This window comes from Octodon degus, unplaced genomic scaffold (assembly GCF_000260255.1).
Source record: "Octodon degus isolate 3935 unplaced genomic scaffold, OctDeg1.0 scaffold00090, whole genome shotgun sequence".
In the NCBI taxonomy this organism is placed as follows: Eukaryota; Metazoa; Chordata; class Mammalia; order Rodentia; family Octodontidae; genus Octodon; species Octodon degus.
Genome location: NW_004524666.1, coordinates 7012132 through 7030381, shown reverse-complemented (window position 1 = coordinate 7030381; position 18250 = coordinate 7012132). Strand labels below are relative to the sequence as shown.

At 46.5% G+C, this 18250-nt stretch overlaps 1 protein-coding gene across 2 annotated transcripts in view; it reads left to right on the top strand.

The window, feature by feature from the left end:
• The window catches only part of Scml4 (Scm polycomb group protein like 4), a 101873-nt gene that overhangs the window by 62752 nt on the left and 20871 nt on the right, over positions 1-18250 (top strand). The window contains exons 3-5 of one of the 2 annotated variants that reach the window (XM_004637471.2): positions 4564-4693; positions 6097-6297; positions 10169-10363. In XM_004637471.2, coding sequence (XP_004637528.1) covers positions 4564-4693; positions 6097-6297; positions 10169-10363 — 526 coding nt within the window. The remainder of the gene's footprint in view (positions 1-4563; positions 4694-6096; positions 6298-10168; positions 10364-18250) is intronic. The other variant, XM_023722345.1, reaches the window with a different exon arrangement.

Below are 18250 nucleotides of genomic sequence, written 5' to 3'. Positions count from 1 at the left end.
ATAACTTCGCTATTAGGTTTCTTTTCCCTTTTGCCTGTCCACATCTCTCATCCCTTCTCTCCACCTTGGCTATATTTATAAAACAAAATCTGGATCATGTGTTCCTGCCCAAAGTCCTCTATTGTTCCCATAACTCATAGAACAAATTCCAAACTCTTTGTCCTGACTGGGTTTACTAGGGCTGCTACAGTCTACTTCAAACAGTTGTGGATGGAGAGTGAAGTCTGAAATCGGGTGTCAGTAGGGCCACACTCTCTCTCTGGGGCTCCAGGTTGGAGGCCATTCCTTGCCTCTTCCTAGCTTCTGGTGTTTGCCGACCATTGTTCATGCTCCTTCACTATGTATAGCATGGATAATGCCATAGATCTCCGTCTCCATGGCCATCATGTGTTCTTCTGTGGCTTAGTGTCAAGTTTTCATGTCTTGTAGGAACACCAGGGACAGGATTCAAGCCTCTTTAATCCAGTGTGCCTCATAGTAGTTTCATTCCATGTGCCAAGATCCTATTTGTCAACATTCACAGATGCTGGAGGCTAGAATTTGAACATGTGTCATTTTAGGAGGCCAGAGCCCTTATGATCTGACCCTGACTCCCTAGCTGACTTCAGCTTACAACATTGTGCCTCTCGCCAGCAGTTCCACCATGTGACCCAGAATTCTCAGTCCTGTGCAGAAGCTAAGCTTTCAAGGGTTTACATGAGCCACACCATTTGCCTGGAAATTGTTCTTCAGCCATTGAAACCCACCTCTCACCCATCAGATCCTGACCTAAATGTCACCCTATTATTGCCTTATCCTGGAACCTGGTCCCCTTTTATCACACCATCATATTTAACTTCTCAGCATGGTACTTCTCACAACCTGACCTAACTGTGTGTTTGTTCTTTGTCTCCTCCTTCTCCTCCTACCATATGAGCTCATGGAGAAAGATCACATTGTCTTCCTCACTCACAACACAGACCTCAGCACCTAGAACAGCTCCTGCTTCACACTAGATGCTCCATACCCACTGGTCGAATAAATGATTATCTGATTGATCAAATAATACATTTTTTCTTTACTTTTTAGATATGAATTAAGTATTGCAAGTTGGAAAGGCTAGTTCCTGCATTCACAGCACTTAGGAACCATCTTCTGTTTGGGGAGCATGTTCCCCAGAGTGGAATAATCTGCCAGGTGTGAAGCAGGAGGTTGGGTTTGTAGAGATTTGTGAAGTTGTGATCTCAAGGGACATGTAAGTGGGTCTCAATGTCCCCATTTACCAGGGCTGCAAGAAACTGGAGACTTACTTCTATTTCTGGAATTTCTAATAGAAATAGTAATAATAATAATAACAGTACTAACACCCCTGACCATTTTGAAAATCTTGGATTTTCACTTGGCATCATGTTAGACATTGTGTTTTGTTCTTCTCACCTAACAATGTGCAGGAAAGGTAGGTTTTGAGGGCTGCAGTACCAAGCCTCAGGACATTAGTGAGTGGCTAGGACAGATTTTGAGCCCAAGTGACAGTTCACTGTGTGTCTCACTGCTTCCCAATCTTATTTTAAAATTTTGTTCTGTTGGTTTGTCCTCTGCTGATGCGCAGGCAGCCTCCGAATGTCTTCACCCTTCCCCAACTCCATCCTCTTCCCTGCTTACAGTTCTCTTGCTGCCAGTCTGTCTGCCACTATTCAGCTAGTACTTCTGACACTTCCAAACTCCAGTATTCCTAGACAAGAACTTGAATTTTATGTCAACCAATCTGTTTCTCTTTAGTGTCCCCCGGCTACATGCAGAGACTGCAAACAAATCTCCTCCCAGTTCTTCCCAGGGGTTCTCTGCCAAATGTCTTGGGGAAGGTCCCTCTGAGACACAGCAACAGCATGAAATTCTTTGGGCCCATGTTATACATCTTTAAGTGGAAAAGAAAGACAAGCTGACCCCATATTCCCAGCCCCCTAGTTGGCAACTTCAGTTGGCAGGGACTGATGTATTGCCCTTCTGTGTAATCTCACTGTGATCATTTAGCAATATCTGGCTGGTTGTGGTGGTACACACCTGCCATCCCAGAATGTGGGAGGCTGAGGCAGGAGGATCCAAAGCACAGCCCTTCCATTGCACTTTTCCATGCCCATTCCTTTTACCTCATCATTGGCTCTTACCACCTTCAGCATCCTGTATCATGTGCTAGCTTACTGTTTGTGTCCCCATGAGAATGTCAGATCCATGAGAGTAATAAGTAAGATATCATCTTACTTTGATGTGACACATTACACCACAAACTTGAGTTATAAATCGCTAATCTTATGGTCACTTTGGTCTCCTCATCCAGCAGAACATCTGATGTGGTTAACCCTCCAATGCCTATTCCATTTGACTTCTAGAACACCACACTCTCCAAGCTTTCTTTCTATCCCACTGGATGCTCTTTCCTGGTTTTGTTTGCTGGTTCTTCCTTATTTCTCCAACCAGAGGTCAATATTTGTATCCTCTTCTCAATCTACACCACATCTCTAACAATGTCATCCATTGCCCTGGTCTCAAATATCAGCAGTATATATTTATGATTCCCAAATTATAGCTTGGTTTGGACTCCCTGTCCCCATACTCTACTATATGCAAGGACCTACTTAACATCTCCACTTGATGTCTAGCATCTTAGTTCCAAACTAACCCTAATCTCGTTTTTTCAATTTTATCTTCTCTACCTTCAGTATGCTTTAGTCCTTGCTGGCCCAAACCCTTATATTCTCTGTCTCTGCCTTTGCCTCAGCCTGTCTCTGTCTCTGCCTCTCTCTGTCTGTCTCTGTCTGTCTGTCTCTGTCTGTCTGTCTGTCTGTCTGTCTGTCTGTCTGTCTCTCTCTCATAAATTGCATCTTCCACTCTTTTCTGCTCCAGATTAGCTCCCCCTCCATTTTTAGCCTTTTCTTCAGTCAAGAAGATTGTTCGAATGTTAGTTTAGATACGATTGTGTCATTGCTCAAAGGTGTTTAGAGAACAGGCTAAGGCTACCGTGTCCTGCAAAACCTTGCTTGATCTCAGTTGACTCCTTGCCCAATCTTTTGGGGCCTCCTACTAGCTGAACAAACTCTCAGGCATCTCCTTGCTTCAGGAACTGAGTGCTTGATGCTTTTGTCGCCTGAATATTCTTCACCCAGATACCTTCCTGGCTTGCTTCTTCAAATCCTTGCATCGTGTCACCCCAAGCTGCCCCAGTCACTCGAATTTCAGCCATAAATATTTCAATCCCAAGTACATCTCCTCAACTGTGCTTCATTGTTCTGCTTCCTTCTTTTTTTTCATCATCAGCCCTTCCTGACTTCTAGCATCCTACAACCAACACGAACTTACACGGTTAATTGTCTACCTTCCTTCAGTAGGGTACCAGTTCTAGGAGAACAAAGATAAAAATCTCTTCTTTGAACATTTTGTTTCCTGCTGTATCCCCGGCAGCTAGAAAAGTGTCTGATGTGAAACAGGTTCAAAATACATGTTTGTTGAATGAATAAATGAATGGATATGAAATGATGAGATAACTAGAAGTGGAAATACTACTTCTTTATGACAAGTACTATAGTTTACCCTAAAAATATGAGGAAGATGAAGATATGGATGGGGACTGCAGATATATTAGCAGAGTATGCAACTTGCTGCTTATAATACAGCCCAGAGGCCAGCGCTGTTAGAATTACCTGGCAAATCATTAGCATGTGCGAAGTCAGGCTCCACCCCCAGGGTTCTGAAAGGCTGCTTGCAGGAGCTGAAAACTGCAATGTCAAACAGTGGACCTCAACCTTAATTATGTATTAGAGTTTGAGTGTCTTTAAAAATTCCTGATTCTTGAGTCCCACCCCCATGCCTGATTTAGTTTGTCTGACATGAGGTCTAGATGTAGATGAGTGGTGAAGAAAGGAAGTGACTGATTTGTTCATTATTTGGGGGTAGAGAGCTAAGACTATAAGCTCGTCTCTGTGCAAAGCTGATTCAGAGTGGCTTCTAGATGTTTTGGATGCTGATACCATCAACTTGCCACTCCCACCCATTCCGTAAAAGCAGATTTCAGGCCCTCATTTGGGGTTTCAATGCACTCTTCAGGGTGGCCACCTCTCACATGTCTGTCCACATGTGGGCTGGCTTTGATAGTCTGCTGCAGGAAATCAACACTGAGCAGGGTGTCAGCCCAGGAGGAATGGTCCTGCCCTCTTTCCCAGCAGGACCCAGTCAGTGGTCTTTGTGAGCAGAGAGCACAGCAGAGTGAGGAGGGCTTCAGGGTCAGTTCTCAGGTGGTCTCATTGCCTCTCCTGCCCTGCTGCAGCCTGAAGTCAGAGGGTTCCTGGGCTTTAAGCAGCCACACCTCTGCCCAGTTCCTGGCACAATCACTTCCAGAGTGGTGCAGAGCTGACCTCTGAGTGCAAATCCGAATATGAACCTTAAATGTGAACTTGAATTCCAAGCTCATCTTCCAATAGAAAGGTGTGGAAGCATGATAGAATGGCCATGGTTAATTAAAGCTCAAAGATTCTGGGATGGCATTGGGAGCATTTCTAGATTGTCATTGCTCAAATGGCCTTGTTCTTGCAGCTCAAGTCTCGGATTCTCATGACTCCTTTAGCCCTCTCACCCCCACGGAGCACCCCAGAGCCTGACCTCAGCTCCATCCCTCAGGATGCAGCCACTGTGCCCAGGGTGGTGGCTCCCCAGGCGCTCACAGGTAGGTCAGCAGAACAAACCCCATGGCTTCAATGGTCTAGAGGTAGGTGAGGTGACCTCCCATCTTGATGACCTTGTGAGCTCAAGAGCTGCCACTGAAAGAGCTAAAAGGAAGGATGTACTGTGGTGGCTGGACAACAGATAGGATGATTAGAGTTTCATGAATTTGCTTGTCTTGCAGTCGGATTGTTTGAAACTTGGTTTTCAATGCATTTTGAGTTCAGCTTGTTGCTATGGGGTTAGACCAGAAAGATTAAGCTCATCTAAATGGATTGAGTACTTCATTTCTCTGAGATTATAAATAGCACTTATTTGGAACCTTATTGAATGTATAATCTCTGAAGTGAGCAGCATTGTGTCAATTTTTATCCATAGCATAAGGACCAAAATGAATGAAAGTATTGGGAACTATGAAGAAAATGTTCAAATGGGAAGGGGAACAAGGGAGGGGGGAGATAGGAGAAGGAAGGAGGAGCAAAGGAAAAATGAGAATAGAAGGAAAAATAGAAACAAAGCTTTATATATAAGGAGGGGAAGAAGGGTTGAAGAGGGGACAGGAATGGGGAAATAAAGAGGAATCAATATATACTATGCACAGGTACACATTTCCTTTGATGAATGTGGTCATTGTGTGTATCAAAAGTGTATCAATAAAATAGCCAAAAATTATAAAACAGGAGGGCCAGCCAAATAGCTCAGTGGATTAAAGCACCTGCTTAGGCAGATGTAAGGACCCCGGTTTGATCACTGTGTGCTGTGCTGGCCCCAACCCTGGGATGCACCTGTAATCCCAGTGCTTGGGAGGCTGAAAACAGGAGGATCACTATGAGTCCAATCTCTACAGTGAGACACTGTACTTAATGTGTAAAACATAAAATAAAATAAAAATAAGACAGGAAAATATCTTTCCAATAAAATAATTTTAGTGCACATGAAGGAGAAGCTTAGAAAAGAGATTTTGATTGTATCTATGAAGCAATAAAAAAGAATAAGAAACTTGACAAAGAAATAGCTGCCTTTGGGCCGGTAAGATACCTCAGCAGTCTAAATGCCTGCCTGGCAAGCTCAAGGACCCGGGTTCGATCCCAGTACTTCATGTCGTGCTGGCCCCGACCCTGGGCATGCTGAGCTGGTGACTGAGTGTGGGAGTGGTGGAGCACACATGTAATCCCAGAACTGGGGAGGCTGAAAACAGGAGGATCACTATGAGTCTGAGCTGCATAGTGAGACCCTGCACAAAAAAAAAAAAAAAAAAAAAAAAAAAAAAAAAAAGGAAGAAGAATCTGTCCTTTCCACATCTCCCAAGACCAAGATCAAGGCCAAGGGAGGTAGCCTTGGGTGGTGGAGCAGCCAGCTGGCAAATGTAGGTCCAATGTGCAGGCATTGTGGTCTCTGTCCCCACAGTCTGTCTGTATATTAACAAACGTGCCAACGCGGGGCCCTACCTGGAGAGGCAGAAGGTGCAGCAGCTCCCCGAGCGCCTGGGGCCCGAGCGGCCAGCCACTGTCCTCCAGCAGGCCGTGCAAGCATGCATTGACTGCGCCCACCAGCAGAAGCGCGTCTTCGCCCTGGTGAAGCAGGGCCACAGTGGCGAGCTGGTGTCAGGTAAGGCCTGGGTTGGGGTCACGAGGAAGTCTGTGAAGAACCCCTAAAGAGGACCTCAGGCCTGTGTACAGGCTGTGGCCAAGGCTTCCCTGCTGGGCTCCAGGGTCCTCCACACTAGACAAAAAGAGTGGAAATTTGAATCCTTGCTCTTGACTCCTCTGTCTCCCACCCCCTACTGCCAACTCCGCAGTAACTCCTGTTGCTCTGTGTCTTCATTACTTTTCTCTCATTTCTGAGACAAAATACCCAACACCCCAAATTAAGGAAAGGAAGATTTATTGAGCTCACAGTTGGTAGAGGTTTCAGTCCACAATCAGCTGGCTCCAAGGTAGGGTGGCCTGGCACAGGGCAACAATTCATGGCAGCAGCAGATGGCAAAAGCAAGGAGGGCACAAGGGGATGAGGGTACAAGCCTCTTTTCCCCCCTTATACTCCACCTTCAAAGCGCATCCAGAATCTGTCTTCCACCCCACAATAATCACTATAATTTTTTTAGAGAATAGAAAGCAGTAAAAATAAATTAGAAACAATACAGAATCTCACTAAACAAAAGAAAAGGAATTCAACAATAGTTGTTGTATTACATATTGTAGTCTTCAAATTAGTTGTTCAGATTACCAAATATAAGCATGCAAAATTGATTTTAAAATTGGTCAAAATTTTTAAAAGAAGAAAGAAATTTAAGTATTTACTGTTCCTTTCAATAGATCAATAAAGGGGCCGGGGAGATGGTTCAGTAGAATAAGCACTTGCCTGGAAAGTGCAAGGGCCTGAGTTCAATCCCCGGTTCCACAAAAAAACAAAACAAAACAAAACAAAAAAACAATAAAAACCAACAGGGCAATTACCCAAGATATATATATATATTCTCCTTCCTTTTTTTTATTTTCTCTTTTTCCTCATCTCAGTTGTTTCTTCCCTTTGAACAGTTTCTTTCCCTTTCACAGTATCTGTTGTACGTTTTAGATTTTATTTATTCTTTCAGGTTCTTATAGTAGGGAGACAATATGCTATTTATACATGCAGGTCTGATTTATTTCACTTATGAGTGTGGCCTTTAGCTGCATCTATTTACCTATAAAAGCCTCAAGTTTATCTTTTTTTGTAGCTGAGTAAACTCCATTGTATAAAAATAGCACAGCTTTTTTTTTTCCATGTCTCATTGATGGGCATTTGAGTTGTTTCCAAAATTTAGCTATGAAAAATTGTGCTGCTTTTAAAAGGTCTAAGTTGGATCATGCCCCTCCTCTGCCCTGAACATTCTGAAGGCTCCCATGTCACTCCAAGTATGAGCCCAAATCCTTACAAGGGCCGTAAGCCTCTGTGAGTTGGCCCTGGGTGCCTCTGCAGTCTCTGGTCGTTTCACTCATGCCCTACCCTTGCCCAGCCCTGGTGGTTTTCTCATCCTCCCTGTATCCCTCAGTCAAGCTCCTGCTTCGGGTCCTCAGGGCCTTTGGACTTGCTGTTCTCTTCTTCTGGAGTGCCCCTGCCCGGCTCACCATGGGACTTGCTCCTGGGCGTCCTTTAGGTTCCTACTCTGTGCCACCTTACACAGAGCACTGTTTTGACCCCTTGTCTAATGTATCAGCCTTTGTCCATCTCAGTCTGCTTTACTCCATCCCTTTCCCACAGCACTTAGCATCATGAAGGACAGCAGGAACCCTCATGATTTCAACCCCATCTCAAAGAGGCCTCAGAAAGATCCTTCCAGATCAGAGCAATCCCTTCTGTCATTGTCATAGTTCTCCTCCAGCTTCTGCCTCAACTCAACAGCTTCCAGAAGGGGCCATTGTGTCCCCACCATGTGAGGGTGTAGTACATGTGCCCATCCCCTCCAGATGTTTGCCAGTCTTCCCTCAGGACCCCACAATGGGTCACTACCTGCCCTGCAACCCTGAAGCACCAGGCCCTTGAAAAGATGTCTCACATCCCAGAGCAATGCCTCATGTCTCCTCTGGCCCAGTGTCATGGACAGCCCCAAGGAAAGGGAGAAGATTCCTGGCAACAGGGCAGTGTAGGTGGCCCTACTGGCCAGCTAGGAAAGGGTCAGGGGAACAGGGCTTCTGAGGCAGCTGCACTCTGCGTAACCAAGCAGGGGCACTTGTCTAACCTCAGCCCTATAGCTGGCTGTGGGAGCGCACTGCTCACCACCTCCCGGCTCTGATGTAGCCAGCTGAGCTTTTGGAGCTGACCCTGTAGGAATAGCGTCTGAATGGTGGAGGTTGATCAGAACAGACCTTGGCAAGGCTGAAGTGTGAGTCTCTGACCCAGTGTGATTTTTAAGAGATTTCAGCAGACATGAGCAGAACAGGAGGAAGTACTGTGCCAAAGGAGCAGGAGGAGAGCCTTGTGGTCAGCTCCTTTGAGAGCTGTTTGGCTGTTCCTCTTCTGTTTTCTGTTTAGAAGCCAGGTTCTGCTTCCTAAGCAACCCTCTGAGGCCAAAAACCTTGCTGCCCTGAAGCGCTCCTGGCACAGACCTGCTGCTGAGAAGGCTCCTCCACACTCCGCACCCACCCCAAGCAGCCCTACGTGATGGGGCTGTATAAGCTGACTCTGCTGCTCCTTTCCTGGCCAGGCCTTGTTGTGACCTGAGGGTCTTGGCTCTGGGGAAGAGCAGGGCCAAAGTGAACAAAGCCTCTCGCCAAGTTTCCCTTGGCTGCAGGAACTCTCGGGAAGGGCAGGGTGGCACCCTCTCTCGGCACTTCAGAGAATGGCCTAGACCTGAGCTGACCCCTTCAGCCACCACCTTGAGGTCCCTAAGCAAGAGGTGGCTTTGCACCTGGAGGATCAGCAGGACCACTGGAGAAATGGCTGGTTGTAGAGCTCGGAGCAAGGAGAGTACTCGATTACCCAGGGCCCTACTGAGGTCCTAAAACCAACGAGGGGCTAAATAGAAGAAAGGGTAGGTCTTAGGGGCACAGAAATCGTCTTGGAGAGCTTGCAAGGTGTCACCCACAGCACGGATCATACGTATAGCCCACAGCGCACAATACGTATATTGAGACTGTACTGAAATTAATAAATGCCCAAATAAATACTTGTGGGAGAGGTCCTGGGACAATGTTTCCCTACAGAAGAATTCTAGGTGACATGTGCAATTCTGCCTCCTGCTTAAATGTGGGCAAACTTATTTATTTACTTACTTACTTACTTGTAGTGTTTTTATATGTAGTTCATGCTGGCCTTGCATGCACTATGTAGCCCAGGCTGACCTTCCTGGCAGTGATCCTCCTGCCTCAGCCTCCCAAGAGCTGGAATTGCAGACATGAGCTTCCAAGCTGAGTTGGACATCTTGACTTGTTCCCAAGGAACAGAATGGAGCAGTGGTGGTGAACCTTATAGGTGTTTCAATAACACATACAGTCTACTGTGGCGCATGTGCCATAGGTTTAGCCCACTGGAATAAGGATCCCGGCAGAGGAAAATGGAGTGCCCCACCTGGGCCAGGTGACAGGTTAGCACCTCCGGTCATATCATGTGAATATCATGTTTCCTTGATACCTTTGGTGCAAAAGGCTCTTCACCCCTGTTGGCTCCCCAAACCCTCATAACCCCAGTCTAACTGGGAGAAAAACAGTAGACAAACCAAGCTGAGGGGCATTTTACATAATTTCTGAACAGAGTTCTTCATAGTGGTCAAGATAATGAAAGATTAGGAAAGGCTGAGAAACTGTCAGAGACCAAAGGAACAAGGGGACATGACATCTAATACAATGTGGCATCTCACATGGGGCCCCGTAACACAAATGGGGCATGAGGTAACAGGTAAAACCCAAACACTGCTGACTGGGCAGCCGAAACCCGCTCGTTGGTGCTGACTTACTGGCAGCACTCTCGGCCCCCAGCTGAATCGCTGTTTCCGGTCCTCTAGTCTCTGCGTCCTTCGATGGGAAGCAGCACCTGCGGAGCCTGCCCGTGGTGAACAGCGTGGGCTACGTCCTCCGCTTCTTGGCCAAGCTGTGCCGCAGCCTTCTGTGTGATGACCTCTTCAGCCATCGGCCCTTCCGTGAGACCCCTGGCCCCTCTGAGAAGGCCTTGGAGAGAGAAGCAGGTAGGATGGAGCCAGGCAGGCAGTGTCTGGCTTCCCCTTGCCCTCTGGCCCTTCCCCCATGCTGGCAGGTGAGGCGGCCACAGAGGAGCCTGGAAGTTCGCTGCACCCTGGTGATTGGTTGCCCCTCTGGATGACCCAGCAACCCTCAGAGCTAGCCTAGATTGTCCCATCACGTGGCAGTGGGAAGGGGACTCTCCCGCTATTAGCTGATATTCTTTGAGACCTATGTGGTCAACATCCAGACAACAAGATCATAGCACATCTGAGGAGTGATCTTTCTTCATTCTATTGTCATTTTCACGCTGGACATATTTGGAGTAAAGGAGTAGGAGACCAAGGGACTAAGAGACCCAAAGGATCTCAGGCTAAAGAATAAGTGAAGTCAGTCCTATCTGGGAGTATGAGAAAATGGTGCACCAAAGCACCCAGGACTGTAGGAATTTGGGCCATGTATGCAGTATGTTCTCTGGTGAGAGTTGGAGTTTCTCTCACCATGGATGGGAAGTGACACAAGGGTTGATCTTCCTTTGTACCAGCGGCCATCAAATAGCTTAGGATTTGAAAAGTGGCTGGGAGGGGGACAGGGCCATCTGGGCAAACTTGCCATGGTGCCATCTGCAGCAGAGGCTCTGGGTCAGTGGGAGGTGCTCACACCACGCGTATTGTTAGGTACCTTTCTTTATAAAGGCCCAATTTCTTCCTACATCCTGGGTCCCAGAGAAATGCAAACAAGATTCTTGATAGTATCCAAGAAAATCTATACTGAGGATCTAAATTTAGGCCCTTCCCTGCTGTCCTCCTGGGCTTGAGATACATGACTATTTTAAGTGTCTTTTTGTTCAATCTTCTCAACCTGCCTATGAACACTGCCCTGCAGATCTAACTGTTTCTCATTATCTCTCATAATCACCTATTCCTCAGGCAGTTTCTAAGCTCAGGTATTTGTCTTACGCAAGACAGTTTCCACACAGTGCCTGGAACAGAAGAAGTATCCAAAAACGTTTGCCGAGTAACACATTGGATAGAATCTAGTTTTGTTGTTTGTGCTTCCATAGATCAGCAGCACTGCTTTCAAAGAAGGATAAAAGACACTCAGGGATGTTCTTCCTTGAGCTTCATGTACAGCTCTTTGCAAATCTGCAGCACAGGACTGCTCGGTGAGATCACCATGACATCATAAGGGAAGCACCACGCCCCCACCATGACATCACGCTCCTGAGTTCCACCTGTGACATCAGCATTCCTCATTATGACCTCAGAGTTCCCCATTATGAGGTCTCCATGACATCATAATTGAAGCACCATGCCCCGTTATGACATCACCCTCCTGAGTTCTGCCTATGATTTCACCATTCTGCATTATGACCTCAGAGTTCTCCATTATGAGGTCACCATGACATCATAATGGAAGCATCATCCCCATTATGACATCATCTGGCTCATGTAAGGAGATTCATTTCTGGTATTCAGTCTATTCATGTTAAGGTGCTTTCTCTTTTGTACAGATGTTGCCCCTGAAGATGATCTGAAATCCATGGGAGGTGTCCCATGAACTAGAGAAGAGAGGGGCACGAGTTGTGGGGTCAGGGTGACACCAGTATAAATCCAGATGAGAAAGATCTGTGGCTTCAGGGAGGAGGGTAAAAAAAAGGAAGGATGGTGGAAGACACATTTCTCAGTGTAGCCTGACAAACACAGTGTCCCTGGTACTGTTAAGCGTCTTCAACCCTGAAAAGAAGCCCATCTATTCTTTTCTGACTGTGTTCCCGTGTTCACCAGGCCACTTGGTTTTTGCCTTAGACTGCAGGATTCTGGGTGTAGGGCTTATTTCCTCTCCCACTGCATCCAGGGGCATGCTGTCCTCAGCTAACACTGACACAGAACAAGTACACAGGAATATTACTGACTTGAAATCTATGTAACACTACAACACAAGCTGCTCACTGAGAGAAGATCTTTGGAAACCACAAATGTGGTATCTGAAGGCTCTGCAAGACCTAATTGAGAAGCTGGTTTCCTGCCTTTTGAAGGTTTAGCAGGAAGGGAACAAACTGTTCGAATTTTGCTGAGCAGCTGCTTTGATGTGCAGATGGCGGTGGGATTGGGAGGTGAAGAGTGTCCCTGTACTGCCTGGCTCATTCCTCTCTTCCCTGGCTGGTGGTCTCTGAGCCAGTGTCTGAGAACTATCAGAACAACAGCCCCTCACCACACAGTGCATGACAGCAGAGCCTCCCACCCCACATTCAGGAAGCAAATTTGCTCTCCTGTTCAGTGGCACAGTTGGTTAATGTGTCTACAGAGAAGAACCATGCAGAGGACATTCATCTTTTCACAAGGACATTTCTTTCTGAAGAAGAAGAAGAAGAAGAAGAAGAAGAAGAAGAAGAAGAAGAAGAAGAAGAAGAAGAAGAAGAAGAAGAAGAAGAAGTATAGCACAGGTCTCCTTACAGAGACCCATCCATTTCCATTTCATCAGTGGGGGCCGTGCATTGAGCTCCCCTACTTATGACATAGGAAGGCCCCTGGAGGCCAGGCCACTTGCTCAGATTCACACAGAAAGGCAACTCAGGACAGAGGCAGAGCGTGGGGCTTCCCAGGCCTGGCCCTTTGCTTTTCCTCCAAGTCTGCTGCCCTTAATACACAGCTACCCACCACAGAGGTGGCGGTGGGGGCACCCCTGTTTCCCACCTCAGAAGGCTGACTATACACAAGCAGCTTGCAATGCCCCACCCCTCATAGCACTTCTTTTCTTTTTTTATTTATTTATTTATTATTATATTTGGGGTTTTTTTTTGCAGAACCAGGGATTGAACTCAGGCCCTTGTGCTTGCCAGGCAAGTGCTTATTCTACTGAGCTATCTCCCCGCCCCCCCCCATATCACTTCTAACAAAGATGCAAAAGAACAAAACAAACCTCAACCCATATTAACAAGCTCCAGATGGAATCTCCACTCCATGCAGGGCAGCTCCCTCTTTCCTTCTGACTTTTCCACTGTTGCCCCAAGGGATGTTTCATCCTTGTCCTTGTGCTCCTCTGAAGTCAGTGCTGGCACTGTCTGTCTGTGAGGTGAGCAACGGCCACTGTCATGATGGTTCATCCTACCAGAGCAACCTTTGCATCTCTCCAAAACCCTGCTCCACCACACCTTAGGCATAGTTTGACCTGATACGGTGTTTTAAATACTATCTGTAATGTTGGAAGGAAAGAACAAAGGGGGGATTATTGGTTAATGGGTAAAGAATTCCAAGTCTATAAGATGAAAAGAGTTATGGAAATAGTGGAGTTAGCTGCATGACATTAGGAATGCAGTTAATACACTTAAAACTGGTAAAGCTAGGCTTTTGGATAAAGTATCATCATATTATTTTTACTCAGTCATTGGTGTGCTGGATTTCAAAAATTTGTTAAGGTGGTGAATCATATGCAGAATCTCTCACAATGAGAAGTTTGGGGTTACTAGAACCCCTCTCCTAACAAAAGAAAAGAATGAGGGGAAGGCACATTATGCTGAATCTTCTTGTAGCAGGTCTTCCCCAGTACAGGATCAGAACCTTGTGGAGCTGCTCTTTCTGTCACAGCCACAGATCCCATGAACAGAACAAGCTGTCAGACTCCAGCTGAGCAGCGCGTAGGGGGCTGTTTGGAAGGAGAATAAATTGTCAGTGGCCAGCTCAGGGCTTAAAAACCCTTGTAGGTCTTGATGGAAAGGTTAAAGAAGAGATTCCTCAAGGTCCACAGCAAGTTCTAGGCCTTCGTGTATGCTCTGACACTCGGGGTCAGTGGATGCCCAGCTGGAGCCCTTACGCATGCAACAAGGAGTGTCACTGTGGAGGGTTTCCAGCCCTAACTCTCCCCATTTGCTAGGACAAGTTCATTTGGGAAAAACAGCATTGATGAGCACTGTGCTTAACTGTGCTTTTCTTTCCAACTGCATCTTTCCTTCAGTGATGATGTCTGTCTTTCTTTTTCAAAACCTCTTGAGCAGAGCCTGGACTTTGTAGAATTTAAAACAGATTTCAACAATGCCCAGTTTTAAGACCTAAGTTCTCTTTTAAGCCCCATCTTTATTCAATAATTAGTGGTTAAATGAATGAATGGATGAATGTTCCAATTAGGTGGTTTTAGTTGCCCAAAACCACCTGTAGATCTGGGACAAATAGTATGCTATTGAATCATACTGGCTACCCTCATAATATTTTAATAGAAAGAATCTACGTTCAGATAAAACAAAATGAAGATAACACCCTCCTTGTCCAACACCATAAGTGAAGTCATTTTGTAGATAAAATGCCAAACCCCACGATCTGAGGAACAGAATGATAATAATACAACATCAGTTATCCATCACAAGACACAGTATCTGATCGTGCAGGATAAAGAAGGAGGGGTTTATGTCAGCTCATAGTTCCAGAGGTCTCAGTCCATGGTTAGCTGGTTCCAAATGAGGAACATCACCTAGATCAGGAAGGAGAGCAGGGCCGGGGAGATGGCTCAGTGGAACAAACGCTTCCCTGGCAAGCGCAAGGGCCTGGGTTTAATCCCCGGTTCCACCAAAAAAAAAAAAAAAAAGTAGGGACTGGGAAGATGGCTCAGTAGAATAAGTGCTTCCCTGGCAAGCACAAGGGCCTGAGTTCAATGTAGAGGAGTAAAAGAACTTCTTAAAAAGCCAAATAGATTCTTTCTTCCTACAAGAGTAACCTTATAATTCCTTGAAAGATATCTCCCACCTCTATTTCGGGCCTCTGCTGAAATTGCTGAAATCTCCATTGTTCTATAAGACTAACTGTCCTGTGAATTCCCACCCTTCGCTTCCTCCATGAGCTGCACAGTTGACAATGATGCTCTAGGATCCCAGCCTCTCTGCCAACCATTTGGGTCCAGGTCCTTGCATCAGGGCCTTCTGGTTGAAGACTGGATCTAAGGGATGCACCAGGTGCCTTTGTACATCCAAGAGGATGGTAACTCAGTCTCTGTATTACATCAGAACACAGAAACAATGAGGACTGGATCCAGGATGTGAGCTCCAGACATTGTAAGACCTTCCGAGTCCGAGGCAGGTGAATTGGAGATTCCATCAACCTCTTTGGTTTGTTCCACTAGACCAATACATTGAGCCCCTGTGGTGGGTCCTTAGGATCTACTTCCCAGCACTTCTGTGGCCATTAGCAGGATTCAGTTTCCTGTGAGCTGTTGGCTCTTTGACAGGTGGGCCTTTCCTCAGAACACCTCACAACATGGCAGCCTCACCAGAGTTAATTCAGTAGTCCTGTCTTACCTCTACTTTCATTTCCATGATTTTAGTTAACAGAAATAATCTGAAAATATTCAGTAGCGCATTCCAGATATATAATTCAAAATTTAAAACTGTACCATTTTGAGTCCCATGGTGAAATCTTATAGCTTTGCATTCTGCCTTAGCTGCGACTCACCACTACTGTGTGTACCAGTCATAGGTACGTCCATCTGTGTATGCTGTCTGCCTGTCAGTTGCTTAGTAGCTACCTGAGTTAGTCAGATCAATTGTGGGGTAATGTGGTGCTGTGCTCAAGTAGCCCCTACATAGTAGCCGATGGCACACCACAATTTCTACCTCATTCACCTCATCATGCAGGCAGCTTATTCTCTTTCAGTACCACAAGGAGTGTAAATACTGTGCAATAAGATATTTGGAGGGCCAGCCAGATAGCTCAGCAGAATCCCACGGCTGAGACTGTGATTGAGATTGGGTGTGGTGGCACAAACCTATAATCTCAGTTCTTGGGAGGCCAAAAACAGGAGGATCACTATGAGTCCAATCTACATAGTGAGACTGTTAGACCCTGTACTAAAAGACATTAAAAAAAGATATTTGGAGAGATAAAAAGAGAAAGATGGGAAAAGGCCACATTCATATACTTTTATTACAGTATAGTGTTATATTTGCTCTATTTTTATTAGCTATTCCTGTTAATTTCTTATTGTGCCTAATTCATAGATGAAACTTTGTCATAGGTATGAATGCATCCCCATCGGGGATGTCCGAAGCTCTACCCATTAATAAGAGGTGGCTACTGTACTAGAAAATACTGTGAGCCTCCCTCAAAGTCAGAGCACTCATTCAGTGCTAAAATGAACAAGGTATCCTCCATTCCAAGGACTCCAGTATTTTTCTGACTTAGAATCACTTTGAATTTTCCCGAAGTTTATAAAAATAGTGTGGGGACTGTTGAGGAAACAGTTCTTGGTTGTGAGAGACCCCACCTACCTTCGCCCTCCCCCACCCTTTGGGAGTTCCTAAAAGCCATGGAGTAGAGGCTCGGCAAAGCTCTGAGGTAAAGTGGAGGTGATCGTGGAGTCTGCTCTCTGCTTGAGACTGGGAAGACATTCATCCTTCCAAATGGCTAACTTTGGTCAAAATTGTCTTTAGTCCAAATTTCCCAAGACAAGAAAATCAACCCACAGCTTAGAGCACAGTCTGAAGCAAACCAGAAACATCCAGAAGGATGAGAGAAGCTCAGGTGTCAGGCATTAAAATGATGGTCCGTTTCCGTTCATCTCATTAGGGGAGAAAAAACAGAAATGTACTTAAATGGGCCAGAGGGGAGTCAAGGCTGATCCTGAGGGTTGAGTGATCTGAGCCACAGAGACAAGCTGAGAAAGAAAATCTATACTGGCCAGACCCCAAGTTAATGGAAAATGTAATTGAAGCGAATGAAATGCTCAGCCTCACAGGTGGTGTGGCCTGGTGCCCTTTGAACCAGGAAGGCTGGGCCAAGAGGCCTCAGAGGGCCGGGAAGGGAAAGCCGAGGTGCTTATCTGCAAGAACGAGGGGCGGGACTGAGCGGGGAACAGAAAATCTGCAACCTCCACCAGAGTCTCTGAAGGCTGCACCAGGGAGGGAGGGAGCCTGATTTCTGCCACAAGAAGCCTCTTAGAGGGCCACAGCAGAAAGCGCATCTGCCTCTCACGGACCACGCACATGCTGAGAAGCTGCAGTCCCCAGAGGAGCGTGCTGAGGCTGCCTGGTGGCAGGGACACAGCACCAGGTAGGACTCAGGACACCTGTGCCTGGGCTGAGCAGAAGGGTGCAGCTCGCAGGCACCTGCTGCTCCCGTCCAGCCCTCCCCAGCCCTGCCTCTTTCTGCGGCTCTCCCTTTTGCCCCATGCTCTCTGAACCAGAACTCTGGGCAGCACTGTCTTGGTCAGTGACACCCTGCTAAGCATGTGGTGACAATCACCACTCAGCTCTTGGACTCTGCCAGCTACAGTCCTGCTTTTGTTTAACATGGGCTTCAGCACAAGGACCTGGGGTGCTGCCACCACTTTAGCAGCTGTGCCAGGCCCTTCACAAAGGAACCCCCGGGACACTGACTAGAGCCTGGTGGGGTTGGGGTGGCTGGGCTGACAGACCTCCAAGGGTCAGGTCATTGATTCAGAGAAAGGCGACTGCTCCCAGCCCAGGGGAAAGTGGTGGTGATGACTGTAGAGTGGCTCCCCCTGCAGCTGTTCCCTCAGCCAGGACATCATGACTGATGGGGGCGGATGGGGACTGTTTAGAGATGGAGAAGGATAGACTGAGTGTGGGGATGACTACTGGCTGAATAGGTATTGTGTGAGAATAATTTTGCACAATAATATTTGCACAATATTATTATGGTATTACTGCTTTTTAGAACTTTATTTGGGTAGAGTATACAAGCCAGTGCTGATTTAATGTTTTAAATAAAATCAACAGTCCAAGCTCTGGGAGCTGAGAGCAGTGATGTCTCCATCCTAAGTGTGGGGAGAAGGCGGCTTGGTCAGAAGGCTTTCTCCTCTCTCCATTGTTCTGCTTTGGACTTTCTCTTTCTCTCTCTGGTTCTTGCTGAATCCTTCCCGGCCTTCTTCTCTGCTTTCCTCTTTGGAGGTTCCCCAGTGTGCCC